This window comes from Mollisia scopiformis, assembly GCF_001500285.1.
Source record: "Mollisia scopiformis unplaced genomic scaffold LY89scaffold_6, whole genome shotgun sequence".
NCBI classification, from domain to species: Eukaryota; Fungi; Ascomycota; class Leotiomycetes; order Helotiales; family Mollisiaceae; genus Mollisia; species Mollisia scopiformis.
The window spans coordinates 933,580-958,628 of record NW_017263586.1 but is presented as its reverse complement, the minus strand read 5'-3'; the positions used below and the strand labels follow the sequence as shown (position 1 = coordinate 958,628).

At 47.9% G+C, this 25,049-nt stretch overlaps 11 protein-coding genes across 11 annotated transcripts; 4 read left to right on the top strand and 7 right to left on the bottom strand.

The window, feature by feature from the left end:
- The first annotated feature begins 343 nt into the window (after nt 1-343).
- Nucleotides 344-3,284, top strand: LY89DRAFT_640232 (BRCT domain-containing protein). Its single transcript, XM_018211659.1, has 4 exons — nt 344-512; nt 563-990; nt 1,043-2,453; nt 2,504-3,284. The coding sequence occupies exons 1-4, from the start codon at nt 426-428 to the stop codon at nt 3,113-3,115; spliced, it is 2,538 nt and encodes an 845-aa protein (XP_018074925.1). The 5' UTR covers nt 344-425; the 3' UTR covers nt 3,116-3,284.
- LY89DRAFT_705440 (ESCRT-II complex, vps25 subunit) lies at nt 3,127-4,290 on the bottom strand. The gene is made up of 3 exons (XM_018217451.1): nt 3,629-4,290; nt 3,498-3,573; nt 3,127-3,438 (listed from the first exon to the last, which is right to left on the bottom strand). The coding sequence occupies exons 1-3, from the start codon at nt 4,037-4,039 to the stop codon at nt 3,326-3,328; spliced, it is 600 nt and encodes a 199-aa protein (XP_018074924.1). The 5' UTR covers nt 4,040-4,290; the 3' UTR covers nt 3,127-3,325.
- A 37-nt stretch (nt 4,291-4,327) lies between these two features.
- Nucleotides 4,328-8,489, bottom strand: LY89DRAFT_715943 (uncharacterized protein). The gene is made up of 3 exons (XM_018218236.1): nt 7,484-8,489; nt 4,625-7,431; nt 4,328-4,574 (listed from the first exon to the last, which is right to left on the bottom strand). The coding sequence occupies exons 1-3, from the start codon at nt 8,339-8,341 to the stop codon at nt 4,508-4,510; spliced, it is 3,732 nt and encodes a 1,243-aa protein (XP_018074923.1). The 5' UTR covers nt 8,342-8,489; the 3' UTR covers nt 4,328-4,507.
- On the bottom strand, nt 8,490-9,511 carry LY89DRAFT_610801 (tRNA methyltransferase; the record flags this gene model as incomplete). The annotated part of the gene is made up of 3 exons (XM_018210561.1): nt 8,490-9,048; nt 9,099-9,316; nt 9,369-9,511. The coding sequence occupies 3 exons, from the start codon at nt 9,509-9,511 to the stop codon at nt 8,564-8,566; spliced, it is 846 nt and encodes a 281-aa protein (XP_018074922.1). The 3' UTR covers nt 8,490-8,563.
- A 363-nt stretch (nt 9,512-9,874) lies between these two features.
- LY89DRAFT_446740 (uncharacterized protein) lies at nt 9,875-10,447 on the top strand. Its single transcript, XM_018207588.1, has 2 exons — nt 9,875-10,057; nt 10,116-10,447. The coding sequence occupies exons 1-2, from the start codon at nt 9,992-9,994 to the stop codon at nt 10,425-10,427; spliced, it is 378 nt and encodes a 125-aa protein (XP_018074921.1). The 5' UTR covers nt 9,875-9,991; the 3' UTR covers nt 10,428-10,447.
- Nucleotides 10,200-11,706, bottom strand: LY89DRAFT_682288 (homoserine dehydrogenase). Its single transcript, XM_018214476.1, has 2 exons — nt 11,597-11,706; nt 10,200-11,539 (listed from the first exon to the last, which is right to left on the bottom strand). Exons 1-2 carry the CDS (start codon nt 11,631-11,633, stop codon nt 10,467-10,469), a joined length of 1,110 nt encoding a protein of 369 aa, XP_018074920.1. The 5' UTR covers nt 11,634-11,706; the 3' UTR covers nt 10,200-10,466.
- Nucleotides 11,707-11,908: 202 nt separating this feature from the next.
- On the top strand, nt 11,909-12,853 carry LY89DRAFT_550176 (uncharacterized protein; the record flags this gene model as incomplete). Its single annotated transcript, XM_018208293.1, has 2 exons — nt 11,909-12,000; nt 12,049-12,853. Coding segments are annotated over 2 exons (897 nt in total), but the record flags the coding sequence as incomplete, so codon positions are not given.
- A 719-nt stretch (nt 12,854-13,572) lies between these two features.
- On the bottom strand, nt 13,573-16,464 carry LY89DRAFT_446822 (uncharacterized protein). The gene is made up of 4 exons (XM_018207589.1): nt 14,980-16,464; nt 14,355-14,931; nt 14,020-14,287; nt 13,573-13,959 (listed from the first exon to the last, which is right to left on the bottom strand). The coding sequence occupies exons 1-4, from the start codon at nt 16,083-16,085 to the stop codon at nt 13,754-13,756; spliced, it is 2,157 nt and encodes a 718-aa protein (XP_018074918.1). The 5' UTR covers nt 16,086-16,464; the 3' UTR covers nt 13,573-13,753.
- Nucleotides 16,465-19,608: 3,144 nt separating this feature from the next.
- LY89DRAFT_578664 (putative hydroxymethylglutaryl-CoA synthase) lies at nt 19,609-21,183 on the top strand (the record flags this gene model as incomplete). Its single annotated transcript, XM_018208958.1, has 4 exons — nt 19,609-19,668; nt 19,745-19,847; nt 19,901-20,994; nt 21,046-21,183. 4 exons carry the CDS (start codon nt 19,609-19,611, stop codon nt 21,181-21,183), a joined length of 1,395 nt encoding a protein of 464 aa, XP_018074917.1.
- A 420-nt stretch (nt 21,184-21,603) lies between these two features.
- LY89DRAFT_578790 (uncharacterized protein) lies at nt 21,604-23,043 on the bottom strand (the record flags this gene model as incomplete). The annotated part of the gene is made up of 1 exon (XM_018208966.1): nt 21,604-23,043. One exon carries the CDS (start codon nt 23,041-23,043, stop codon nt 21,604-21,606), a length of 1,440 nt encoding a protein of 479 aa, XP_018074916.1.
- A 510-nt stretch (nt 23,044-23,553) lies between these two features.
- On the bottom strand, nt 23,554-24,978 carry LY89DRAFT_446634 (uncharacterized protein). The gene is made up of 4 exons (XM_018207587.1): nt 24,854-24,978; nt 24,800-24,806; nt 24,433-24,746; nt 23,554-24,379 (listed from the first exon to the last, which is right to left on the bottom strand). Exons 1-4 carry the CDS (start codon nt 24,884-24,886, stop codon nt 23,687-23,689), a joined length of 1,047 nt encoding a protein of 348 aa, XP_018074915.1. The 5' UTR covers nt 24,887-24,978; the 3' UTR covers nt 23,554-23,686.
- Nucleotides 24,979-25,049: the final 71 nt, after the last annotated feature.

Genomic DNA, 25,049 nt, shown 5'->3' with positions numbered 1-25,049 from the left:
AATGCGTTCGGAAGTAAATGTTACTGCAGTTTAGTCACTTTATTTCCTGAAGAACTTCCTGATACTTTCACCACAGATTCACAGCTTCCAGGTTGAACTGAAAATGAATCACGTGCCATAAAATCTGGGAAGAACTGGAAAGTGATCGGTTTCAGTCGTATGTGCCACTACTAATAGATTTGTAGACTCTGATTGAAACGAATGAACGTAGTTTTACGTTTATAGCTTGCGTATAGAATCAGTAAATGTGGTTGATAAATCGAGGTTTTAGTGGGGAAGTTTTCGTGTTCTGAACAGGCCGCGCTAAGGCAGCAGCGCGTTCACGAAAGCACGAGCGCGTCAACAGCAACTTCCTCCAGCATTAAACCACCATATTTGCTACCAATTAATTATCGCATGCCTATTACTTTCAACTTCTCGCGAATATGGGTGCCCCAAATGGACCGCTTTTCGAAGACTGTGTATTTGTTTTTATTCTAAGCAGAACTCTACCCAGGAGCCTCGCGGAAGAGGTAGGTACAAGCCGTGATAAGTGCGAACCCGTTGCTGATGTTACCGATAGTCCAAATCAATCGTGGAAGAGAATGGGGGAGAAGTGATACCCTTCGACGAGGACTTTGATCTCCCTGAAATCACGCACATCATCTCCGACACGGTCGATTTCCCACAATATTCCGAAGCACGATTACAATTGAAGCCAGTGGTGACGGTTACTTGGATCACTGCTTCGCTGAACAAGAACAAGGAGGCATCTATTCGACCATTCACCCCTGATCCAAGTATGATTTTCGCAAACGTTACCATCACTTGCGAAGGGCTTCCTACGGGCGATAAGGATGCAATCATCGGCGCTGTCTTGGCCATGGGTGGCATGGAGACGAGTAGCCTTACGAAGATGACGACTCACATCTGCGCCCTCACCGTGGATGGCCAGAAGTGCCAGCAGGCTATAGGCAAGAGATTGAAGTGCAAAATCGTTCTCCCACACTGGTACGTAATTTACGTTTGCACAATTATCCCGACATCTGCTGAGAATATACAGGTTCGATGACTGCATGAAGCTTGGGAAGCGCATCGATGAGAGACCGTACATATTGCCAGATCCAGAAATCTTCCGTTCAGATCCAAGCGATCCTATTCCAATGCCTTCGACCGATATACTAAGCGGGGCTTCATCTTCTCGACCAGGAGCACTTCCTATGCCAACAGACTCGCCAATCCGAAAATTAACAGTCTTCAACAACAAGATAGTTACGATCTCGGGAGATCTTGATATCAGCAGCAGATTACGCAAAGTCCTTGAAGATCTCATAGTCGGCGGAGGAGGATTTGTCTCAAAGACGGTTCACGAATCCGACATGTTTGTCTGCCATTGGCGTGAGGGTAGAGAGTATGTTTTAGCATCACGTATGGGCCTTGACGTCGGGAACTTGTCGTGGCTTTATCACTTAATTGCTAATAATGAGTGGATATCCCCAATGCGGAAGTTACTTCATTATCCTTTGCCAAAGAATGGAATCCCAGGATTCAAAGATTTCCGCATCACTCTCTCGAATTATGGTGGAGAGGCTAGAATATACCTGGAGAATCTCGTCACAGCCGCTGGTGCCGAATTCACGAAAAGTATGAAGCAGGACAACACCCATCTAATCACGGCGAGGAAGTCGAGCGAGAAATGCGATGCTGCCATGGAGTGGAATATCGAGATGGTCAACCACCTTTGGATCGAGGAAAGCTATGCGAAATGCGAGGTTCAAAACTTGACCGATCCTAGATACACTCACTTCCCTCCACGGACAAACCTGGGCGAAATTATTGGCCAGACTCAGTTCGACAGAGCTCTTTTGGAGCGGAAGTATTTCCCAAGAGATCCTACACCCAGTCCAGGTGACCCAAAGCTAGTGAGGCGAAATATCATGCGGGAGAAAGATCGCAACGCGCCCAGTTCCAGGCGGACAGATAGCGATGCGGATATGGAAGATCAAGACGAGGAGATTCGGCCGAAAGCGGATCTCAACAAAGCCCTCTCTCGAAAGAAGTCCAGACCATCTTTCGGACAACAGGTTTCTACTCCTGCCTCTCGCCGGATCAGTGGATTAAGTGGGGGCAAAGAAAATGATACACCTTCGACTGGCAGTCGAAGTGCCAAGGACAAAGCTAATTCGAGGATTCATGCTGCTGCCCCTGACATTGCGCTCTACGAGAAAGAGAAGAAACGCAAGGGTGGTGTATGGGGCGGAGAACGTGCCGCAAGTCGCATCGAGAAAGAAAAGACGTTAGAACGCAGTTCCAGTCCTGCAAATAAGCATGATGAAGATGATGAAGATCTCTCGGAAGATGAAACCAGAACTCCAAAACGACATAAAAGTGGTCTTCCCCCGGTTCAAATACGTCTTCTAACCACCGGATACAAAGGATGGCTAGGCAATCTAGCGAAGGAGGAAATGGACAAAGTCAGCTTTTTTGATCTTATCAATACTATTGATGCTAATCAAGTCCATAGAAAAAGCTTCGAGATATTGGAATCTTAGTGACGACAAACCCAGTCACATGTACTCATGTTGCTGCCCCTGCGATGGTAAGGACACAGAAATTTCTTTGTGCCCTTGCCTCTGGTCCGACAATCTTGACCTCAGATTTCATCGATACATGTATCGCAAAAGGCAAAGTACCCCCAGAAAAAGATTTCCTACTGCAAGATCAGCAAAACGAGAGGAAATTTGGTGTGAAGTTGAAAGACGCTATTGGTCGGGCAAAAGCCAACAAACGAAGCCTTCTCCGTCGGGTTCCTATCTATTGTACAGCAGATATCACGAACGGACCCGACACCTACAAGGATATCATTAACGCTAATGGGGGATCATTTGCAATCTACACCGGCCGTCCGTTCGTCAAGAAGACAAGCCCAGAGGAGGACGATGGTCCAGCTGAGCCAGTGTATCTGCTCAGTGGCCAGAAGCCGTCGGAGAAACTCCTCTGGCCAAAGTTTACGGAAATGGCCAAGGAAGGGAATATGACCCCACGAATTGTAGATTCGGAATGGCTTCTAGATGTTGCCTTGTCCCAGCAGAACAAATGGAACCAGAGCTACTTGGCAGAGAGAAAGAAGGGCTAAGCCGTTCGGTTGGTGTATCTATATCAGCGTTGGAGGCTACTTGTCAAATGTAATCATACCCTGAACGCGATTGGGAGTCAAAAGACAGCGAGGTGCCCATAACGAACGGCGTTTAGGCGTTAGATGGGTTTTAAGAATAGCCAAGTTACGCCTGATTTTCAAACTCCTTCCCAATGCATCTTGTGACCATTGTACAGTATATAAAATCATTCAAAAGAACTTGACACCCTGCTGATCCTCTTGCCCAAAGACTTGAGCTTTGCCCCGCTTGACTAAAATACTCAGAGCTTTCTGCAATAGATCAGGATCCATACCATGAAAGTCTATATTCACCAAGTCAGTCAGTCATGCTTTAGCAGAATATCCTAGTCTGAATACATACCCTGAGAAAGCGTAGCCTCACTCTCCGTCAACTCATATAACGTCAACACCGTATTCTTCTGCGCCGTATCATCAACCTATCCATTGTATCAGCCTTCCCCTCCCAGTCCTCAAATACAATACAACACTCACCCAATCAGCAATCAACCCAGCCCACTCCTCCGGATCCCTCCACCAAACCCAAAACACACTTCCATCCTTCCCACCCACCGCCTCACTCCGTCCCTCCTTCCTCATAAACTCCAGCACCTCCCTCGCATCCTCGCGACTCAGCCGCTTCCCTAACTTCTTGTTCCAGAATAAGTCAGACTCGATGGCGTCTGCGAGCGAGAGCTTCCAGATCTTGTGGTACCGACAGTAGGAGAGGATGAGAGAGGACCATTTCTGCAGCTGAGCATGCCGGGTTGTGAGGGTCGGTTGGCGCGTGAAGTAGGGTGGGAAGTGGTAGTCGCGGGGGAAGGGGAAGGTTTTCTGAGAGGGGGGGTTCGAGGGTGGGAGTGTTCGGTCTGGGGAGAGGATTGAGGGGTCGTGGTTTGAGGTCATTGTTGGAGTTTAGTGTTGATGTTTGGGAAGAGGATTGTGGAGGAAATAACTTGTGTTATCAGCCTTGCTTGGCCTGTGCGTGCGTGGACCCCACAAGGCTCCAGCTTTTGGTCTTGCAGGAGTGACAGCAGGAGGAAAGAAGGATCCGAGGCATGTATGTCAGCTCAGCCTTGTCAGAACCTTGTCTGGACCGTATTCATCAACTCAGCACTCGCGCATATTGCATGTGCAGGTCATTTCTAGCATAGTAGGAATAGTAGGAACAAGATTTGCACTCGAAGTTCTCAACTCGAACCTCAATATTTGCATTAAATGTGGATGAGGCTATATACACCAAGCAGTCGAAGGGTATTAACGTATTATTGTTCATGTCGCAAATCCGTTGCCTCAGTAAAGGGTCGTGAACGCCGTGAAATGCAGCTTGAGCTGTACCTATCCCAAACGCCAATGCTAAACCCCCATTTACATCTATGTGCGTGTCTCTCCGAATAGTACATCAATGATCTCATCTAACAACGTGAATGTTAGATGTGCACTATATAGCATTAGCAAATGGTGTTCATTGGTCGAAATGGTTGTCCTTACTTTAGTCGTGGATTGTTCAGAGTAGCGAATATCCTTCGGCTTGCCGCCTGTGCATTCACTCTTCCCACCACACTTCCAGCTAAATCGGGCACAAGAGTCGCAAGCATGAGACTTGCTTCTGTGCGACTCTTTGTCTTTTCTGCTGCTGTTCGAGGTTTCCCATCCCGTTTGAGCTTCCCACCAGGCCACATCGAGTCCTTTAACAGGTTGACGTATCTGATGATTGCTTCGTCAGAGAGGAGACCTTTCACATTCTCGCGGACCTTGCGTTCGATGGTCCCTCCAAGCAACTGGTGCAAGACAACGACAACTGCACGGCCTCGTAGCCAGTTATTGCCACGATTGAGCTCGAAGACTTCTAGAAATATATCGCAGATGGGCTTGACGAATGGCTCCAGCTCTCGATCCTCAAAGGCGTTAAGCTCAGCTTCTGCCTCTGCAGCAGCCAATGGGTCCTCGCTAATAGTCGCTGGCATTGTGATAAGTTGATTGGTCGCAGCAGAGAGAAGATTCTGACCAGCAATAGAGAGTTGATCCAGGACTGGAATGTTCCCTAAGATGTCTTCCATGCCATCCGTAACCGAGTTGTAGAATCTTGTCACCATGTCTTTCTTGTCTTCGTTCTCATAGAGATCGACAGTGTTCGGCATAATAGCGCTCTGAGATAGGAAGGCACGGAGGTCCCTGCTGTGGCACACCTCTGGTAAGAGCAAAATTTCGCGGAGGTATTTCTCGAGCGCCAAGCGTCGTTTATGGAGGAAGTCCGTCTGTAATTTCATCACCATTCTTCTCCTTGGGAATTCAAGATGTCGTACTGACGGATATTTTGTTCGTAAACGCTGGTGGAGATCGTGGAACTCGCTATATCGGCGAGTGATAGTCCAAGTTGCTGCTGGCATCTGCTCGCCTGCTTTTCGATGGACTTCAACAACATAAACCGCGTATTCTCTTCCATCATCTTCTTTGCCAACCATGATTGACTTGATCTTGATGGTCGATCGACCATACAGGCTGTTATCACTTTCTTGGACAACATACTGCTGTCGTTGAAGCTCTTTCCGGCGAATCTCTCGTTGCAAGCTGGCCTTGGACTTCTTGAGAATTCGTAGTTCTGCGGTATTGTTGGTCAACTCTGCCTTTCTTGTTAAGGAGTCAACCACTTCATCTTGGGCTACGAGCCTGTCGATGTCGGTTGTCAGAGCGGTGATAGCTTCAGCTAGACCTAAATCGCCTGGTGCTGCTTCATGTACTTCGTCTTCGACATCATCTTCAGCTTTGCCTTCGTCCGGATCCTCATGTTCGTCTGAAAGAAATTTCTCTTCGTCCGGGAAGAGATCATCATCAGTGAACACACCTATTCTAGACGATGTATTTACTAGTCCCAAGGAAGCAATGCTGGGCTTCTCGGGTCTTTCGGACCTTTCAGCCCTCTCAGATCTCTCACCGAACAAGTCTGCCCTTTTGTGATCAATGGAGCTTCTAGTTGAACCTTTGCCATTCGACAATATGCTGCCTGCTGGAGAGTCCAAATGTTCGTCGTCACCGAAAAGAGACTTTCGAAGAGTATCAACATCGGGTTTGTCTTCCATAATGTTTGTCAGGGCTGCTTCCATGGCCTGGACAACGTTTTTATCAGGTCCAGTATTTTCTGGTTCTGGTTCCAAGCTTGCTACTGAATTGCCCATCGCATCGCTATCGAACTCTTCGTCATCAAACAATGGAGAAGTCCCTTCGTCGGCGGACCCTCGATTAGAACTTGTGCCATCCAATGTTCCATTGCCAGCATTGGTCAGATCAACTGAAGAAGTAGCCTGACGCCGAAGGTCGCCTCTTTTGGGAACTAATTTAGACGTGATTCTAGACAGTGGTGGTTTCGTTGCAAAAGGTTGCGAGCTATTCGCACGTGGTGGCATTTGTGGTTTGTGAAGGGTTTCCGATCTGGATGGGCCTAATGGTGATGTTGGCTGGGATATGGGTTTCGAGGCTTCCTGCGATGTCAAACACTTGTAGAAGAGGTCCGACTTCTTGAAATTCTGAAAATGCTTATACTGCATAACTTCCAAGGCGGATGTCTGAGCTCGTAGAATAGCCCTGCGAGCTAGGAAATATTGTCTTGGAGTTGCATCTTTACCGGCTTTGAGAAACTCCTGAACTACTTGTCGTGAGCTTTCAGGAACTTTTAGTTCTGGTTTAGACAGATATGCTTCATTGATCTGAGCAAGATCGTTTCGGTCAGATTCCGTCCACGGAGCAAGAGTGGTAGGTATCTCGTCATCTTCTGCATTGTCGTCTTCGAGAGGGTTTCGAAATCCATCAACCACAATCCAGAATTGTACCATAGACATCATCCTTTGCCTATCCATGTACTCCATAAAATATGAAAGTCCCGAGGGGTCGTGTAGCAGTTCTACCAGGGAAGCCGTCTCAAGCTTGGAAACTTGTGAGCCATTGCTGCGTCCAGCACCATTTCCAATGTGAGATGCCTCGCCCCCAGCAGCAAGTTGATTGACGCGTTGATCTGCAATTCGCTTTCCAATGTCTAACCGACGCAAATATACAGGATCTTGACCTTCTTGCAAAGCATCTCTCCTAAGTTGGCTAGAGATTTCGCTTCGAAACCTCCTTGCATCCGAGAGGTTATTGACCTTTCTGATAGCACGTACAAACTTCTCAAATCTCCGCTCATGATCACCTGGAGAAATCCTGGGATATGCAGCCCTTTTCAACTTTGGAGCGGGTGAAGCATGCTCATCAAGGGCAGCTCGAAGTTTTCGCACTGTTGATCGATCCTGTAGCATAGACCGTCCCTAAAGATTATTAACATAAATACGACCAACCATGCTTGAAAAATGAACGTACATAGGCTTCCATGAGCTGGTTCCACGTATCTGGGTCAGACAGCATACCCATCACTGGGGTCAGAACTGCACAAGCAACCAGTTCCTGAACGAGCACTCCAACAGCACGACTTGCTAGAACAGAATCTGGCAATAATCTCGGCAGTAATCCTTTTATGATTTTCCTCAAATACTTTTGCTGGACCAATTTCGTGTCCGAGTATGCCAAAGATGCCGCAGGGTGCAGCTTTCCTTCCCTATACTTCGCAGCAATTGCAAGATCCAGCTCCTCCGACTCCGTGACGCTGCGATTCAGGTCCTTCCCTCGTACAGCTCTCTCGGCATCATAGAAATCCTTGAAGTGTGCTGTGAGAATCGGTACGAATCGTGTGGTGACCATTTCCGTGAAGTCTATGGCCAGCAATTCGTCTCGAAGACTTGCTAACGCAAGTCGGATTGTCTTGTCCACCTCATTTGTGAACACAGGGTTTTTGCTAATATTTGAATACCAGGAATTGACAAAGTCCCGTATAATCAATCCTAAGAGGTCGTCCAGCGCATTCGAGACGAGGAAGGACTCGGGGTAGAGGGGCTGCTTCTCGTATGTTTGTCGGGCCCGCAGCAGAGTGGTTTCCTTCTTCCATGATGTCCCTGTCAGGAAGGCCACCCCCCTCGGACGTCGTATATCGTTTCTTTCTCCATACTTGCTGCCTCTGGAGTTGAGTACCAGGACTGCGACCAACCCTACAGCGGGCAGCACCAGGCCCACCACAAAAGCGTATCCAGCCCAGCGCAACGTTGGTACCCAATCAATAGCATATCCCCACACGACGAAGCTCACGATAGCTGCTAGGATCACATCCCTTCGACTGAGGGCCATAATCTGTGACGGGAGAGTGACTCATCGGACAGCGGCATGATTGAGTGATGATGGTCTGGCAAGCTCTGCTAGTTGTTTAAAGGTACCCTGTTATCCAATGAAAGATTACGCGAGGTACTTTATACGCACGTGCATATAAGGGATTGTGAATGATGAAGAAAGTCTGCGATGCATATCTTTTTTTCTCAGTGTTTGTGTAACTGTAAATATCATTGGGTATCTTCATCGCCATGGTGGATCTTCCAGACGCCGGAACAATGCTACAAACTTCTGGCCTTGATTTCGCTCTACTTTCTTTCCCTCCTCAGTCTCTACCCTCATCACCTTTACACATTCATCTGCCTCTTGTTCCTCTTCTCCTACTCTTTCGAATGATGGATGAGCATTGAAGTGCTGCGCCATCCAGTTATGTAGGTCCTCCACATCAGTGATTGTGTAAATAATTCCTCCCGGCCGAACCACAAACGCATACTCCGAATTCAAGGTAGTAGAGACGATCCTAGCTTTATGTTTTCGAGCCTTGAAATGTGGATCTGGGAAGCAAAGAAATATCTTTGACAACTGATGCTTCTTGAAGAAGTTTGGTAGGAATTTCATGGTGTTTGCTCGCAGACATGCAGCATTCTCGTATTGTCCAGGGTGCTGAGCTCGTAACGCTTTAATTCGCTCTTGAACGTACTCTGTTACTTGTGTTCGAATCTCCATACCTAAGGTATGGTTGTCAGTCCAAGTCGAGAGCAGAAGGAGGTGGATCAACCTAGCAGCAGAGTATCTGGCATTATTGGAGCCAATGCAACTAACAGTCCTCCAAATCCACATCCTATGTCTGCGACTTCAATATCTTGCTTCAGTCTCTTGACAGCCAGACCCGTTTGGACATTGGCTTCACTTTCGGCATCGATTTGTTCTTGTGAGTTTTCTAGAACGAAGGCTGGATAATGTGAAGACCAATCCATATGCTCAGGACTAGCAGGACTACAATATTATTAGAAATGAAGTATATAAACACCAAGAGGCAAATACTGACTAGGTCAATTGGTGATCAGAGAACGGGTTTGCGTGCGCCCTTTGCCTGTAGAATTTCTTCTTAGGCAGCTCAGTCGCAGGCTTATCACCTTTGGAGTTCTTATACTCCTCTCTCTTCTGACGTTTGTTCGCAGGCCCGACCATGGTTGCAGATTGTGTGTTGAAGTTCCGTCGAGTGACTGTGTTAAGGAGCTTATGCCGTTCAGCTGAGGGGTCGACACAAGGCTGAGAACTTTTTGGTGGCTCTCGAGATTAGATTTCACATGCGGCCGCTTGTCCACTATAAGGTTATCCAGGGGTTCGCTGGGTTCCTCGTCATCAGCAACGTGCAGTGCAGATGCAAAACCCCGAGGATTGATCCGGCTCAACCCTTTCCCAATATCATGCATGTTATTGTACAGCGTTCCTTCCCAGATGAATTCACTCCAGCCTTCGATATGAAGAGTATCACACTCATCTTGGTCTTCTAGTTACATCATTCTTGTGGAAAGTTACGGGAGATCAGCACTTCAAGCTTCATTAAAGCCCCTAATCAGGTCATTCTTTTCTCCTTTACGACACCAACTCCCAAGGAACAAATTTCCCGGATCGCTCGGATTTGTCGACATACTATCAATATCTGCCATGGCTTGGTTCTCAATTCTGCCAGAGAGTTTCGCATTCGTCGAGACCTGGCTCATTCGTCTTTTTGTAAGTGTGAAATGAAGGGAGGCCCAAGAGTAGTACTTATCTGACTTTTGCAAAACAGCTTGTCCTTGGAATGCTAGTGATAGGGCCATGGGCTCTACTGATTGTCTACGATATGATCCTTTACATATTCAGAACAGCTACCTACGAGATACCCTACATTGGAGGACGCGCGAGGAACAGACCAAGACCTCGAGCACCAAGCTTAAGTGAGCGTCCTAGCGGCAAGCCTAGAAGCTTCAGTCTGACCGTGCCAGGAGTTCCTACGGCCGTCGAAGAAGCAGTCGAAGTAGCAGAGGAAACAGTGGAAGGCTTGAAGAAACGCTTGGGGAGTACAAGTCACAGCGATCATGTCATAACAGAAGACGACTGAAGAGCGTAACTTTTATTGGTTCGTGGCTTTCATCGACCACTAAGACAATCGTTCCAAAACTTTTATCAAGTCTCCTGTTACACCCATCGCGGTGACTTCGCCACCTGCACCAGCGCCTTGGATGATCAAGGGATTGGCTCCGTACCGTTTGGTGTAGAAGCTGATGATATTATCACTGCCCTTCAGTGCAGCAATGGGGTGGGATCTGTCGAACTTTTCCAGTCCAACCTTCACCTCCTTCTTTGCGACATCGATGCTTCCAACAAATCTGACAACTTTTCCTTCTTTCTCTGCGGCCACTTTGGTCTCTTCCATCTGAGAGTCAAATTCAGGCAGCTTTTGCAAGAACTCGTCTCCACTAGCAACACTCTCGAGTTCTTTGGGAATCAGGCTTTGGACAGGGAATGAAGTAGGAGATTCGACTTGTAGTCCGGCTAGTCGAGCTAAGATGGTCAACTTCCTGGCAACATCCAGTCCGTTCAGATCATCTCTTGGATCTGGCTCTGTATATCCAAGCTCCTTTGCCTTCTTCACCTCAGCAGACCACTTTCCACCTGAGCCTTCGGTCGGAGCAAATGAGTTGAACAGGAACGACATTGTGCCACTAAATACACCCTCAATCTTGGTGACCTCGTCCCCAGTCTCGACCAGATCCTTCAAAGTAGAAATGACAGGCAAGCCTGCACCAACAGAGCTTTCATGGTAGACCTTCGCTCCGGATTCAGCTGCAGACGCGAAGATATCCTGCCAAAGCTTGTATGAACCAGAAAAAGCCTTCTTGTTGGGTGTAACGATGGAGATGCCATTCGAGAGGAATGAAGGATATGAATCTGCCACATCTTGCGAGCTTGTATTATCCACCAAAACAACCTTTGCCGGAGCTGCAGCGAGGAATTCGATGATTTTCGGAAGAGCCAGAGGCTCTTGGGAGGATTTGTCGAGAGAGGTTGCGAGATCACCATATGACAATGCGGTGTAATTTTGGCTGTAATGAACCTTCTTGCTTCGAGAAACAAAGATAAGGGATATTTTGGGGGAACGTGGGCTCGCAGAAAGCCGTTTCGAGAGACCTTCAAGCTGGGAAAGAAAGCATTTGCCTACCCCTCCAGCGCCTGTATTTGCTTTTTAGTCCTTCAATTGCCAATACAATACTGAGATCATCAACGTACCAATTACCGCGATGTAAACGTCCTTTGGTGAAGGCATACTGACAGCTGTTCTTCAACCTCTCGGTTTCAGACGTAAAGAGAAATGTTAAGTTAGCAACAAACAATTTAAGAAGGCGAGTGTTCAACGCGGGGTCTGTCCCAAAGCCCGATTTCGCTCTTCCAAATTTGCGCCCCACTAACGCCTCGCGTCCAAGCTCAACTCAGCCTTACGAAGCTCCTGTACAACCAACCAAAGCTCTACAACAATCACCGAACAATTAATTTCGCAAACACCGACATCCCTCAAATCTCTCCGCGATGGCATCAGATGCCCATCTCTACGGGATCCGCAAACCGAAGAACGCCCCGATAGAAGTATCCTCTTCGACTAGTCTAGCGTTCACTTCTACGTTGTCGAGTTTACTGTCTTCTTCGAAAGGGAAGGATGGGAAGACTGCGGCGGGACGGCCAAGACCGAGTAAGAATAAGGAGGATATCTTTAGTTCGCATAATAGGAATACGAAGAAGCGGGCCGCGAGGGATTTAGAAGATGAGGAGAGGGGGAGACAGGATATTGGAGGTGTGGATGAGGATGTGTTGCATAGGTCGAAGCGGAAAATGGAGCAAAAGGCGAAGTTGTATTCGAGGATGAAGAGGGGTGATTATGTGGCCGCGGAGGGGGAAGCAGATGGGCTTGTGGATTTTGATAGGAAGTGGGTTGAGGGCGGAAAGGAGGAGGAGAGTGAGGTTGAGAGTGACGATGGACAGGGGGAGATGGTGGATTATGAGGACGAGTACGGGCGTGCGAGAAGGGGGACGAGGGCTGAGGCCGAGAGGATGGAGAGGAGGAAGATGAATAAAGTGTTAGGGGCAGAGGAGCTGGATAGGATGAGTGCGAGACCGGCTATGCCGAAGACGGGACTTATTTATGGGGATACGGTGCAGAGCATGGCGTTCAATCCGGAGGAAAGCGTGGTGCAGAAGATGGAGGAGATTGCGAGGAAGAGGGACAGGAGTATGACGCCGCCAGAGATGAAGCACTACGAAGCGGACAAGGAAATTAGGAGCAAGGGCGTTGGATTCTACAGCTTCTCGAAGGATGAAGGTTTGAGAGGCAAGGAGATGGAGGCGTTAGAGAAGGAGAGGTTAGAGACTGAAAGAGTCAGAAAAGAAAGAGAGGCAAAGAAGGAGAAAAGGAGGTTGGAAATCGAGGAGAGAAGGAAGGCCATCGGAGAGAAAAGAGCCAGAAAGCAGGCAGACTCTTTCTTGGACGGACTATCAGCAAGCCTCGAGTCTTCTGAGAAAGCGGAAGGAGGCTGAGTCCACCATCTAGAAAGGAAAGATCCAGACAACTGCTCATTGCATGTCATCAGGCACAGCTGAGGAAGGACATCCAATCTCGGATGACCATCCTTCACAAGTCAGACATTATGGCCCTATCTTCCTCACCAGTTACTTTGCCAACCCTTAGGCAAGTGACCTCCATTGACTGGCAATTCAATTCCAAGGCCTGGTACTAGAGCTGGAGACCATCACAGACAACATACTGCAGTCTGTGAATATCCATTGGAAATTCTTCGGCTCCTCTCAAACTAGGATGTTTTCGAATGGAAATCGGCTATGGAGAAACCATATGTGAGGTATACTATGTGGCTGCACAAGATGAGAATGCCAAGCGCCGTACATCCATAGAATCACATCAATTAAACATACCTGAAGATCAAACCAGTTTCACGATAATTCCCGCTGTCAAATGCATCGATGTTCCGTGGAACATTCGGAGTTGCGTCCGAACATCTAATTTGTGGGACATTTGAGGAGTTTGACCCACAGGACCAAACAAGCATAAAGACATCATTAATGCACTAGAATATTGTTTATTGATAGATAATTTGCATTTCAAGAATCGCTAAAATATATACCACAAAAATAACATTTAACACGAACACTTTGCTCAACTAAGATCTTACCGCATCACATGGCACTGCCACTGCCCAATCCCCCTTTTATATGTACCCATCAATGTCGTTCCCCCACAGCCGGTTGCCCAGAATGCCTCAAAATCGAGTTGCTGAAAAAGATATCCCATGAAACGCCGTTGCCAAGCCAGGCTCCCAGGAACTGTACACATTATCCGAACTAAACGCCTATCCCCGAATCGCAGAAATTCATGCATAATCATGTCCATAACCATACACAGCCACAGCTGTTGGAGCCCTGGCGTTCCTCAACATCTCGTCCAAGCAAAGCATCATACGAGCGTTTGCCCGGGATTTGAGAAACGGCTGAAGGCTCTGACTCGTTAAGATATATTGTGACCGGCTGATTAGTGGAATTCATGTATGGCTCGGCGTTTCCATACGCATCGATGATGTGCTGAATACCTGCAAGATTGTCAGCAAGAACTCAGAGACGACACAAGGAGCGACGAAAATTATACTTACAATAAGGGGAGATAGACTGATCACCTCTTGGAACTCGGCGCTCTTCTATTTTCAGTACCCGAGGGTATGCTGGTGTCCATGTCATCTGGTTGGAAGAACTTGATGAAGAACCTGAAGATTGACCGGACGTGGCTGCGGCACCCGATGCAGATGTCTGAGATGCCGCTGGTTTCCAGGTCGAGGTTGGGGCTGAGGACGAGGATGAAGAGGCTGTCTGGCCGGCACTACTGGTGAGGTTGACCTGAGAATAGTCAATACGTAATGTTTCCTGGAAATGTTTCAAAGTGCTCATTGTTTGATGCATTGGGCACTGTGACAGTAAAAAGGTTACTCACATATATAAAAGCTTCAAGAAGAGTGCCATTCCAGTAACAGAACCATGGCTTATCTCCAGGCTCCGCCACATTCTTCCGCGACATGAAGTCTGAAGTGGGGTGTCCATCTCGACTGTCCAAGTCACGTTTGCTGCTAGGCGCTGTAAGAGCCATCTCTGGAACGATGACAAGTTTGTTGTAAGGTAGTTCAAAAAACCACGCGGGTCCCCGGCCCGGGTCTTGGGAGTCAGTGACAAGGTTGAGAACTTGCTGTTCTGGTAGCACTGGTGGCTGAGTACCGTATGCGTAATAGTTCCCGAAAGTATTGTTTCCAAGACTGAGATTGATCTCATTATTGTCTAGATTACTGGTGGCACCCGGGATTTGTTCTACATCAATAGTGTAAGATGTCATAGGTATCGTACAGGTCCATGCAGCGCTCATTGCGGTGTTGAGAATGCAACTATTTTGGATGGCTGAAGGTATGGTGATTGGCAGAGCGTAGGTCCCTGTTGGTAGTGAGGAAATTCCAGGTGGAGCCGTAGCTAGTGGTGTCGCGTCGAAAGTCGTGGTCATCGTGCTCACGAGAACGGTTTGCCTACAGAGCATTAGTCTACACCCAAGACACCAGAACGAAGTTACTTACGGTTGGTCATCAGTATCTGGCTTATAATGCTTCATAGGGTGTTTTGGTTTTAAGATGGCAAGCACCGTGCCGAGGATAATTCCAAACAATATGAAGACTGCTCCAGCCAATGCTATAGCCCAGATCGGAACGATTCCACAAACCTTTCTCTTAGCCACAATTTGCCATCTCTTCAGTGGAGGTTTCTCCGAAATGCCTGCTGCTGCCATGTTGATTTGATGGCTGCTATCGGACATCATGCTTCGAGTGGATTGCCGAGATTGAGGTGTGTTGAGATCTTCTTGTGACTCGAATTCAGGATTGCGTGTTGCAAGACCAATGCCGCCAGCACCTGCAAGCGGTACTTGAACATTAGGTCGAGTCTTCCTAGCAAATGCTTCGTCGGGATACTGAGTGTATGGTGGAAGTTGTTCTGTATGTCCATCTGGTCCAATGATGTCCGCGATCTCTTCTCCGTCAGGGCCCAATCGACGTTGATAATTGTTGTTCAAGCCTGGAAACCCAACAGGTACGGGTGGTATCGACGATCCTTCGGCCACTTCCCCCTCAGGAACGATATTCTGTGGATACATTCCATAGGGATGTGTCGGACCACCAGGACCGTTATATGGTCTATCGGGTACTGCAACAGTCGAAGTTGTTGCTACACTCATTGTCCTCGCAATTCGGGACTCCTGAGGATACATCTGGTATGGATGTGAAGGGCCAGATGGTCCTTGATAAGGACTCTCAGTTCTCACAAATGCCATGTCGGTGGAGACACTCGACGACCTCGTCGGACCCGTATTCGATGGTTGTGATGCAACAGTAGTATTAATTCTTGCGACTGGACCCATCGCACCGTCGTGTCGTAATGCAAAAGAATCGAGTTTCGGTTTCGTGGTGGACGATGGGCGTGGAGGGGGTGTTCGTCGACCAGGTGTGTTGTGTTGTGAGGCTTGAGACGACATTCTATTGTGACCTGTCATCGCTGCTGCCGGTCGGAATCCATCAGAAATTCCCATTGCCTCCAAATCATAATCTTCATTATCTTGCTGTGTCATTGATATCCTCGCTGATGCTCTTCTGTCGATTCCTGTCGACGAACGACGATCGTTTCCCTCCATTCTGCGCCCGCAGCGTCTGAGACACTCTGCTTTTGGCGCTCAATCCGCCCAGTTGCTGATATACTGATCAATTCCTATTCCTATAGAGCGTAATTCATCGAGGGAGGGCCTGATCGGGTCGTGAACTAAGTCGAGAGAAGGGACGTTGATTGTGAGTGTTGTCGTTGAGGTGAGAGGGATGGAGTCTTCGATCAACGCTGTTCTAAGTCTCAAACACGCTTAACCCCTTGTGGCCTCAGGCCAGAGACTTGCACAGACTATTTTTACCTGAGCGGAAACAACGGTAGAACGAGGACGAGTCCCCAATGTGCTCAGAAGATAATAAGTATCCGTTTGGACGCAGGATCATTCGACCATACGGCCAGCGTTACCGTCACTCCAATGTTGTGCGATTGTGTGATTTCGCGCACAGTACGGCATCTGGTGAGAGGAGGTTCTTCCTTGGTTTTGGGGCTGCGGAGACTTGGGACCACAATTCTTTCCGACCTTATTTTTAAGTGCAAATCGGGGAGCGCGGCAAGGGGCAAACCGACTTGGATGCCTCTTTCAGGTTAATCGCATCGCATCTGCGAGATTCCAGCCAAGCGTCACTCTGAAGAGGAAATCTAACAACCTCGTACCTGTTGTGAAATTATACAGCTGCTCGGAATCGTCTATGCACCGTCACGGCGTCTCGATATCTTCATCATGGATCTCGCCCTTGTTCGCCTTGTTCGCCTTCTTGATTTGTCAATAGCAGGGCAACACAGCATTTAGGGTTTACAAGACATGTAAGCGCACTCGGCTCCGTTCGAATGAAGGATGCGGATGCATTTCTTCACACGATGCCTCACACAGGGCAATAATACAGTGCTCACAGGAACAGAGACCGCATCGATATCCCGGCACAACCGAGGAGGGACACCCACAGCAAACGCAAAGACGAAAAGAGGAGGGTCGAGTTCCGCTTGACGGAAAGCTTGGCATCAGCCGGTGTCCATGATGCACCCATTCGTCTGGATTGGCACCGTCTGGTCCTAACAACAACACTACTCGTACATACACTAACTGCCACCTTCCGAATGTTCCCCTCCTTCATCCGCTGCGCACAAAATGTATTGGTGGAAATGCACTTGCAAAAACAAGCTTTTTTAGCCCGACAGTAGCAATATACGAGGAGACACTTCCATCACCACTTGAATGCCTCGAATCTACGTCCGCTCGCACTCGTTCAATGTTGGGTGGTGTCACAAGTTTACAGCATTATTTCCTTCCATCCTCGAACTCTCTCGATCAGCAGGGTCGACCATGACGGCTGGTGCCGCAGGATATGTGCTGGGGATCGCTCACAAATTTAGCCTCATCTCATAATATTGTCCTCGTGGGGTAGCTTCGGTATTATGCAAAAGTGGAATTCCTTATCCGTATTAGAAAAGCAAGGTCTGAAAGACAAAGGTTCCCATGAGCCGTCCAATCATTCGAGAGTCAATCAGCGACACTCGAGGTTTTGCCGCCTCGCGTCCACAAATTGTGACACTCCCGGAAGCTTGGCTCTCCCAATCCGAACTTTACCCTCATGTTTTTATATTTATTGACAATCGGATATGGTTGGCAATTTCGGGAACGGTATTGATCCAAGATCAAGCTTTTGTCTCTGAGCCTCATATTCTATTCCACTTCGTGACAAACTATTTATAACGCAAGCAAACACAACCTTTCTTATCTTATCTTCTTTTCGACGATGCTTACAATGTATGAAACAAGCTCGGGTATAGATAAAAGTGTAACCCTATATCGCCAGTGCCATTCAAATAAGATCTACGGATGACCTAAACATTCTAGAAAGAAAATAGACAACATGATCGACACATGCACCTCAATTGTTCATTTATCTCGAACTACAAAGGTCTACACTTGATTGTAATCATGGGACTGCTAGAAACTGCGAGATGAAAGGGAGGTCCTAAGAGAAAACTTCCTAGATTTGATCCATCCAGCTGTTAGAAGCTGAGCTGCCCAACTAAAAGTATTCTATATCGAGCTTTGTGATACACGGACAGCGAATTAGCAGCATGAAGTAGATAGAATGATTATAAAATGAGATCGAGATGATCTTTTCACGTTTCACTTCTCTAAAAGCCTTTCGAAGCTGTATTCAGGCCGGCAAAGATTGGTACTCACCACGTGAATCCTGAGTTTTCAATACAGGTCCAATAAATTCCAATAAAGTCCGAGAAAACCAAAACGGGCTACTGAGCTTTTCCAGTCTATGAGTCGTTGCAGGTAAAACTTCTGCAGAAAACTTACAACACGATGGTCTGAAGAAACTGCATCTCACGTGTCTGAGATTGACACAACTTGAAATGCCCGTTTCATCGTCAGACTCGAAACGAATCCACAAGCTCAATGGCAACATGGATCCCGTTTCGGATCGAGCCTCAATCGAGATCCAATCGTCCTGCGTTCAAGTATCTGGCGAACGACTGATGAAAACGCTTGCCACTGGGCAGTCGAGGTCTGATTATCAACACTTCAAGACATTTTGACTTCCACGAGATACGTCGTATATAAACAACAATGATAGGACGACCGAAGAGATGCCATGAACCGTTTTCCAGGCAACACCGTTCTGATCCTTGACTGGCTGAATCTTGCAGCATGACAGCAGCGGTATGCAGTTCGCACGTGCGATAATGCAGGACAGTTGCCGTGGCGGTCTAGGTGTGGGACAATTGTTTTTGAGGAGCGGTCAAAGTAAAAGAAAGGTTGAACATGAGATTCTCAATTCTTTCCCTATTTAAGTCGTCTTAGAAGTCAAATTCAACTCAATTCCGGATGATCGTCAGGCCCATCTCGAAATGGTGATGAGAGACAAGGTCGCGTGCTTCTCAAAGGCCAACAATTGCAGAGAACGGTGCTTTGGATATCCGGTTCCTGCATCAAGCCATCGGGGCATGCAACCGGCGGGCCAGAAAAGCGGCACTAGAAAAGCACAGTTTTGCAGGAAATTTCTGCTTTCTTAAGGCCGCTTTTTGTCCACCACAAGCCCGTAATCGGCCAGCCCTCGGAAGAGTCGAAGTGGCGTGGCAGTGCAACTTGCAGGCAAGGTAGGGGTCCACCAGCAAGAAATGTGCTGCCGGTCGAGATAAGTCGTGCCGCAACACTATTGCGTCTTTCAAGAACCCGCAGTAACGAAACACACAGGACAGGCAGCAGAAATAAAAACACTATTTATTTATTCGTTTCTTGTCGTGTTCACTTTTCTGCTTTCTCCAGGTTTCCCCATACCAAGCAATCTTGTGGTGAGTCCGGCAAACCCCTTTCTCTAGTTCGTTGGGACGCGGTAAATTAAAAACCACAAAATTTAATCTGTTGATGCCGATAACAAATTCTCTTCCCCTCTGTGTACGAATTGCAAGAAATACTTTCTCACAGTTTATCCTTTCTCACCATAGGTCGACCTCGAATACATAATCCAGTTCCTCCAAATCTAAGTTCAATCGGTCCAATTCATCCTAAAGATTGAAGCTTCACCGCCAACGAAATGTCTACCTGTCCTCAAAACATTGGCATTAAGGCCATTGAGCTTTACTTCCCCAGCCAGGTACGCACAAACATTTTCGATTTTCAGACAAACTCTACTTGAGCTTGCGCAGAGATTCTAACGACTTTATGTCCAGTGTGTCGACCAAGCCGAGCTGGAGAAGTTCGATGGCGTTAGCCAGGGTAAATATACAATTGGTCTTGGCCAAACCAAGATGAGCTTCTGCGATGATAGAGAAGGTCAGTCAGATGCCCGCAGATTAAAATCTGGAACTCTACTAAATTATTCACAGACATCTATTCTTTCGCCCTCACCGTCCTCTCAAACCTTCTCAGCAAGTACAAGATCGATACCAACTCGATTGGACGCCTGGAAGTTGGAACTGAGACCATCCTCGACAAATCCAAGTCTGTCAAGTCAGTTCTGATGCAATTATTTGGAGACAACACAAATATTGAGGGTGTGGACACTGTCAATGCTTGTTATGGAGGCACCAACGCCCTTTTCAACGCCGTCAACTGGGTTGAATCTTCAGGCTGGGATGGACGAGATGCGATCGTTGTCACTGGTGATATCGCACTATATGCTAAGGGTGCTGCTCGTCCTACCGGAGGTGCTGGTATCATTGCCATGTTGATTGGTCCCAATGCACCCATTGTTGTCGAGCCAGGTCTTCGAGGAACTTACATGCAACATGCCTACGATTTCTACAAGCCAGATTTGACCAGCGAGTATCCTGTTGTCGACGGTCATTTCTCTAACAGATGCTATACTGAGGCTGTCGATGCATGCTACAAGGCGTACAATAAGAGAGAAGCACACCTCAAGTCTCTTGCCAACGGACACACCAACGGCACCAACGGGCATACTGAGGAAGACGTTGCAACCACCAAGACTACCCTCGACAAATTCGACTACATGAGCTTCCACGCTCCTAACTGCAAACTTGTCGCAAAGTCCTATGGCCGCCTGCTCTATAACGACTACCTTAGCAACCCATCCTCCCCAGCGTTTGCTGACGTACCTGCCGAGCTTCGGGATATGGACTACTCCAAGTCTCTCGCCGACAAGGTCGTTGAGAAAACCTTCATGGGCTTGACCAAGAAGCGCTTCAACGAGCGTGTTCAACCCAGTACCACTGCTCCCACCATGTGCGGAAACATGTACTGCGCGAGTGTGTACAGCGGGTTGGTCAGTCTCATCAGCAACATTGACAGTGAAACCTTGCAAGGAAAGAGAATAGGAGTCTTCAGCTACGGCAGTGGTCTCGCCTCAAGCTTGTTCTCCCTCAAGGTTGTCGGCTCGACAGAAGCTATGGCAAAAGTCGTAAACCTGAAGGAGAGATTGGCTGCCCGACAAACCCTTGCCCCAGAAGTCTACGAAGAGGTAAGGTCCCAGATTCCCAGATCAAATCCCTCCCACTAACAACCACCACAGTTCTGCAATCTCCGCAAGAAGGCCCATCTCCAAAAGGACTACTCGCCAGCAGGCAAGTCAGAGACCATCGCCAGCGGTGTCTACTACCTAGAGAACGTCGACGACATGTTCCGCCGCAAATACAGCATCAAGGCATAAATAAGCAATAATGCGTACCATCGATCGGTGTTCCGGCTGTCTGGAATTTAGATAGGCTCTTTCTTCTTCTTCACTAGACCATTTGGCCGCGGCATAGAGGCCTAGAGCATGGTGGTTCTTCTTCTTTTAATATGACTTCGTTGTGCATTTTTGCGCCTATAGCACAGTGCGGGCTTCGAGCATGGAATGGAATGGGATAGACTAATAGTCGCTTTTTACGTACAGTACTTGCATGCATGTAGCATCTCGCGACAAAGATCAATGGACTTAATCGTGGACTAAACTACTGTTTATTGAATAGTGAATACATTACAAACGATGCAAAACAAGGAGAATAGTTTACAGTAATCGAGACTAGAATGTCTTCTCAAGTCTAACCGACAACGCCTTGCTAACATAGAGTCTACCACACCAACCAAATCACAGCTTCGACATAGAGTCGGGCTGCTTAGGATTGAAATTCCTCACTCGCTCATTCATTCTAGCTAGTATCTCATCCTCCTTAAACGTGCTCAAGGACGCCACTTCCACTCCCCTTTCATTTAAAGTCTTTGGCGCAATAATGGTCCCCTTCGTCTTGATTTCCTCGGGATGCTCGACCGCTTGAGTGATGAACGCCGCCCAATTATTGAAGAATTTCTTCGCGGCAGGCAAATCTGACACAACCATCGCGAAGCAATGTGGCATAGTCTCGTATTGTTCGTATACCACTGGTACATTTTGAGATGCTGCTTTCATTGCGACGTATTGGTCTTCGTCTGTGAGAAGCTCTTCGCCAGTCTCAATGTAAAGGGGACAGCTTCCCTCCCAGCTCTTTGCTGTTATTGGCGATACTAGTGGATGGCATAGAAGTCCGTCATCGGCGTAGAGATTCTTCCTGGGAGGACTCGCGGGCCAGATTTTGCAGGGCGGGTATTCCATTCCTTCGGGGTTCTTGGTGGATGGTGGGAGATAGTCGTATCGTCCGTTTGTATCGCAGGACGGAGAAGAGTGAGTGATGTCCAGCCAAGGGCTGCAGACTGCTACCGCTGCTGGTAGTGGGACTTCACGCTCTTGTCCGTTCCAGTGGATTTTGCGGCCTTGACGACGGAGAATGAGAAGTGTTTGGACAAGGACAAGGCAGAGATTGCCACCAGCGCTGTCGCCACTGAAAACAATGTGCTGCGGTTCTACGGCCTCATGAAAAGAGCCTGGAGGTGGGTAAAGGAGAGAGAAATAGGAGACGAGAGCGTCTAATAGAGCTGCTGGGAATGGGTTCTGAGGTGCGAGTCTGTAGCGGACGCTGAAGCATCGACCCTGCGTAAGTCTAGCAAGCTTCTTGCAGGTAGGTCTATGGGAAGCTGGATCCATCAAATAGTATGCTCCCCCATGGAAGTAAAGGATAGTCGTCGGGGCCGTGACCTCTCTCATCATCTCCTTATATTTCTGCTCTTCGCTGATCTTGAGCTCAGCCGACTGTTTTGTAGCTCCTGCTCGGTATCCAGTCCATTCCGCTTCGACTGGGACCGTCTCCGGCTCCTGGTAGCCTTTAGGCAAACTTCCAGGCTCCTTGCATTCTTCGATTGCCTCGAATAATGCTTGTCTGATATCGTCTTCCTCTGGTTTCGGTATTGTGAATCTGCTGATCCATATTCTTCCTTTGACTCCCGGGTCTCTCAAGGACAGGCGTTGGGTTCTAGAAACAGAAACCGGAGGCGAATCGACAATGAAGGATCGAAGGACATTGACGATCAACTCTGTTCGCAAGTCCCAGTGTTTCGAATGCTCCGAGAAACCCAAAGTGTGAGATACTGCTGTTCTTCCAATGAGTGGCACTTTTGGTAGGAAGGCCTTCACAAGAGGAAGCGGTGACGACTCCATCTTTTCGGTGAGAATACAAAATCTCAACGAAAGGTGGAAAAGTGAGATGGAGAGGAAGAAAGGAATAAACTCGGGGGAAAATGATTCACCTATTCCATAACCAATATTCATTTGGCGTGAATCATTAGAAGTGGGTGGCTTCACCCTTCCTAGACAAGGCGGGAAGGAAGCCCCGTCTTCAACAGTCAGATGCCGAGGCATCATCCTAGCTCGATTTTCCATTTTGCCCTCGTGGCCGTCGCATGTGTTTCATCGTCTGTGATATTTTTGAGCCTTTTTGGTAGCTTGGGTAGAAATGCTGTGGCTTTTTGGTCATCGTGGTCTATCAGAAGTTCAGGAAGGATCCCCGGATTTCGGTTCTGAGACGGATCGTTGCAAGCATCTTGCGAAGGGGCACATCCACATCGTGCAACCTTATCGGCAAGGCTGATGTAACGAAACGTTTTGTCTTACCCGAGCGGTACTTAGAGACTTTCTGTGAGCACAGACTGGCTAGGGAACAAATAGTATAGCTTGTTCACGTTGAATCCATTTGTTTTCGAAGCATAATACAATTATTTTCCCTTGTCATCACTGACACCTAGATAGCCACAGAACGCCACCAATGCAAATACATCCGTGTCCAAGATAAATCCCACTTCCTTTAGGCTGATCCAGTAGCTTCTGGTGAGCCACTTCCTGTGCCAGTAGAGCTCGTGCTCTTGTGTCCTGATGCAAGCTGCCAGGATGGGATTGCAGCTTTACTAGCTGGCATGCCTGTGCTGAAAGGACTTGAGCTGCGTCCTTGCAGGGAAGCTACAGATTCGGTTCCGGCTCCATTGCTCACTGATGCTGGTTTCGGAGTGACTCCATCTGTACCAGAAGACCCATTTGTGTTGGCACTGCTACCATTTGTGGGGGTCGAACCTATGGTTGGTCCTCGAGTATATGGACTAGTACTCGATGAAGTTGCAGGGTTCATTCTTTGTCCCATTAGGGTCTTCAGACTCTTCAGTTCAGTATTGAGCTCTCGTAACCTGGTATCTGTACTTTCTTTCTGTCCCTCCATAGCTTTCGGGATCAAGTCCTTCAATCCACGGACCTCGTCACTTATTCGTCGAGACTCCTCTTCTCGTCTGCGACTGGCAGTCTTTAGATCACTGATGACACTCTCAACTTCTGATAACGCGGCATCCAAGCGTTCCGTTCTAGCTTGTTCGGATGACTTCAGAGCTTCAGTATCTTTGCTCAATTGGTCCAAAAGTGCAAATGCTTTCTCGAACGAGTCGTCGATGTCTTTTTTATCTTGTTCCAATTGTGGAGTCGTCGGTGGCGCTATCATTGGGTACACATATCGCTATGAGCACATTAGCAGACGAAGTGCACATCTCTGAGTCTGTAATAGCTTGCCTTTGCAACAAAGTACAGACCATATCCCATTCCTCCCATCACGGTTGCCATGATGAACCAATCTCTCCAGTCCCTCTTTGGTAATTCTGGAGGAGGTGGTTGCTGCCATGGGTATTGTTGGTATCCGCCATAGCCTGGCTGTGGTGGTCGTGCTACCTGTTGTTGAGGTGCATAGTTGGAATAATTCGCTGGAGCAGTTTCGCCGCTGGCTCTGGCCAGAGCTGTGTCAACCTCTTCTTGAGTAAGATTCTTGGACTGTAGAAATGCTATTCGATTTTCGATCGGCGATCCGGCAACACTTGGGTCTTGGAGAACTACAAGCAAACATCAGCATGGAGAATAGTTTCCTGCCATCGCATATTCTCACATGTAACCTGCTTCTAATCAGTATTCGCTATCCAGAGAACGGAGCCTCACTTACGGCAGACGCTACGATATCTTCTCGAATTGCCATATTTGATGACCGCCCGCTGTCGATTGTCTCATAAGGGTGCGAAGCGGCGTTGAGATGCGACAAATTATTCAGAATCTGGGGATATCATCGCGATAATCTGGAGGCCGGAAGCCGAGGCTGGATGCTAAAGTGGCACGTGAGGGAGTCTAATCAAGGTTGGAGC

Coding starts and splice junctions, on each gene's coding strand:
- LY89DRAFT_705440 (XM_018217451.1), bottom strand. CDS start 4,039: ATGACCTCAAACCACGACCCCTCAATCCTCTCCCCAGACCGAACACTC. Junction 3,574..3,628: donor CTGGGTTGATTGCTGATTGG/GTGAGTGTTGTA, acceptor TACAATGGATAG/GTTGATGATACGGCGCAGAA. Junction 3,439..3,497: donor TGAGGCTACGCTTTCTCAGG/GTATGTATTCAG, acceptor TGGTGAATATAG/ACTTTCATGGTATGGATCCT.
- LY89DRAFT_446740 (XM_018207588.1), top strand. CDS start 9,992: ATGGCTTGGTTCTCAATTCTGCCAGAGAGTTTCGCATTCGTCGAGACC. Junction 10,058..10,115: donor CCTGGCTCATTCGTCTTTTT/GTAAGTGTGAAA, acceptor TTTGCAAAACAG/CTTGTCCTTGGAATGCTAGT.
- LY89DRAFT_682288 (XM_018214476.1), bottom strand. CDS start 11,633: ATGCCTTCACCAAAGGACGTTTACATCGCGGTAATTG. Junction 11,540..11,596: donor CGTTTACATCGCGGTAATTG/GTACGTTGATGA, acceptor AAGCAAATACAG/GCGCTGGAGGGGTAGGCAAA.
- LY89DRAFT_715943 (XM_018218236.1), bottom strand. CDS start 8,341: ATGGCCCTCAGTCGAAGGGATGTGATCCTAGCAGCTATCGTGAGCTTC. Junction 7,432..7,483: donor ACCAGCTCATGGAAGCCTAT/GTACGTTCATTT, acceptor AATAATCTTTAG/GGACGGTCTATGCTACAGGA. Junction 4,575..4,624: donor CTGAACAATCCACGACTAAA/GTAAGGACAACC, acceptor AATGCTATATAG/TGCACATCTAACATTCACGT.
- LY89DRAFT_446634 (XM_018207587.1), bottom strand. CDS start 24,886: ATGGCAATTCGAGAAGATATCGTAGCGTCTGCC. Junction 24,380..24,432: donor GTCTGTACTTTGTTGCAAAG/GCAAGCTATTAC, acceptor ATGTGCTCATAG/CGATATGTGTACCCAATGAT.
- LY89DRAFT_446822 (XM_018207589.1), bottom strand. CDS start 16,085: ATGGAGGGAAACGATCGTCGTTCGTCGACAGGAATCGACAGAAGAGCA. Junction 14,932..14,979: donor CCAGATACTGATGACCAACC/GTAAGTAACTTC, acceptor AATGCTCTGTAG/GCAAACCGTTCTCGTGAGCA. Junction 13,960..14,019: donor TCAGTCTATCTCCCCTTATT/GTAAGTATAATT, acceptor ACAATCTTGCAG/GTATTCAGCACATCATCGAT.
- LY89DRAFT_640232 (XM_018211659.1), top strand. CDS start 426: ATGGGTGCCCCAAATGGACCGCTTTTCGAAGACTGTGTATTTGTTTTT. Junction 513..562: donor CCAGGAGCCTCGCGGAAGAG/GTAGGTACAAGC, acceptor TGTTACCGATAG/TCCAAATCAATCGTGGAAGA. Junction 2,454..2,503: donor CGAAGGAGGAAATGGACAAA/GTCAGCTTTTTT, acceptor TCAAGTCCATAG/AAAAAGCTTCGAGATATTGG.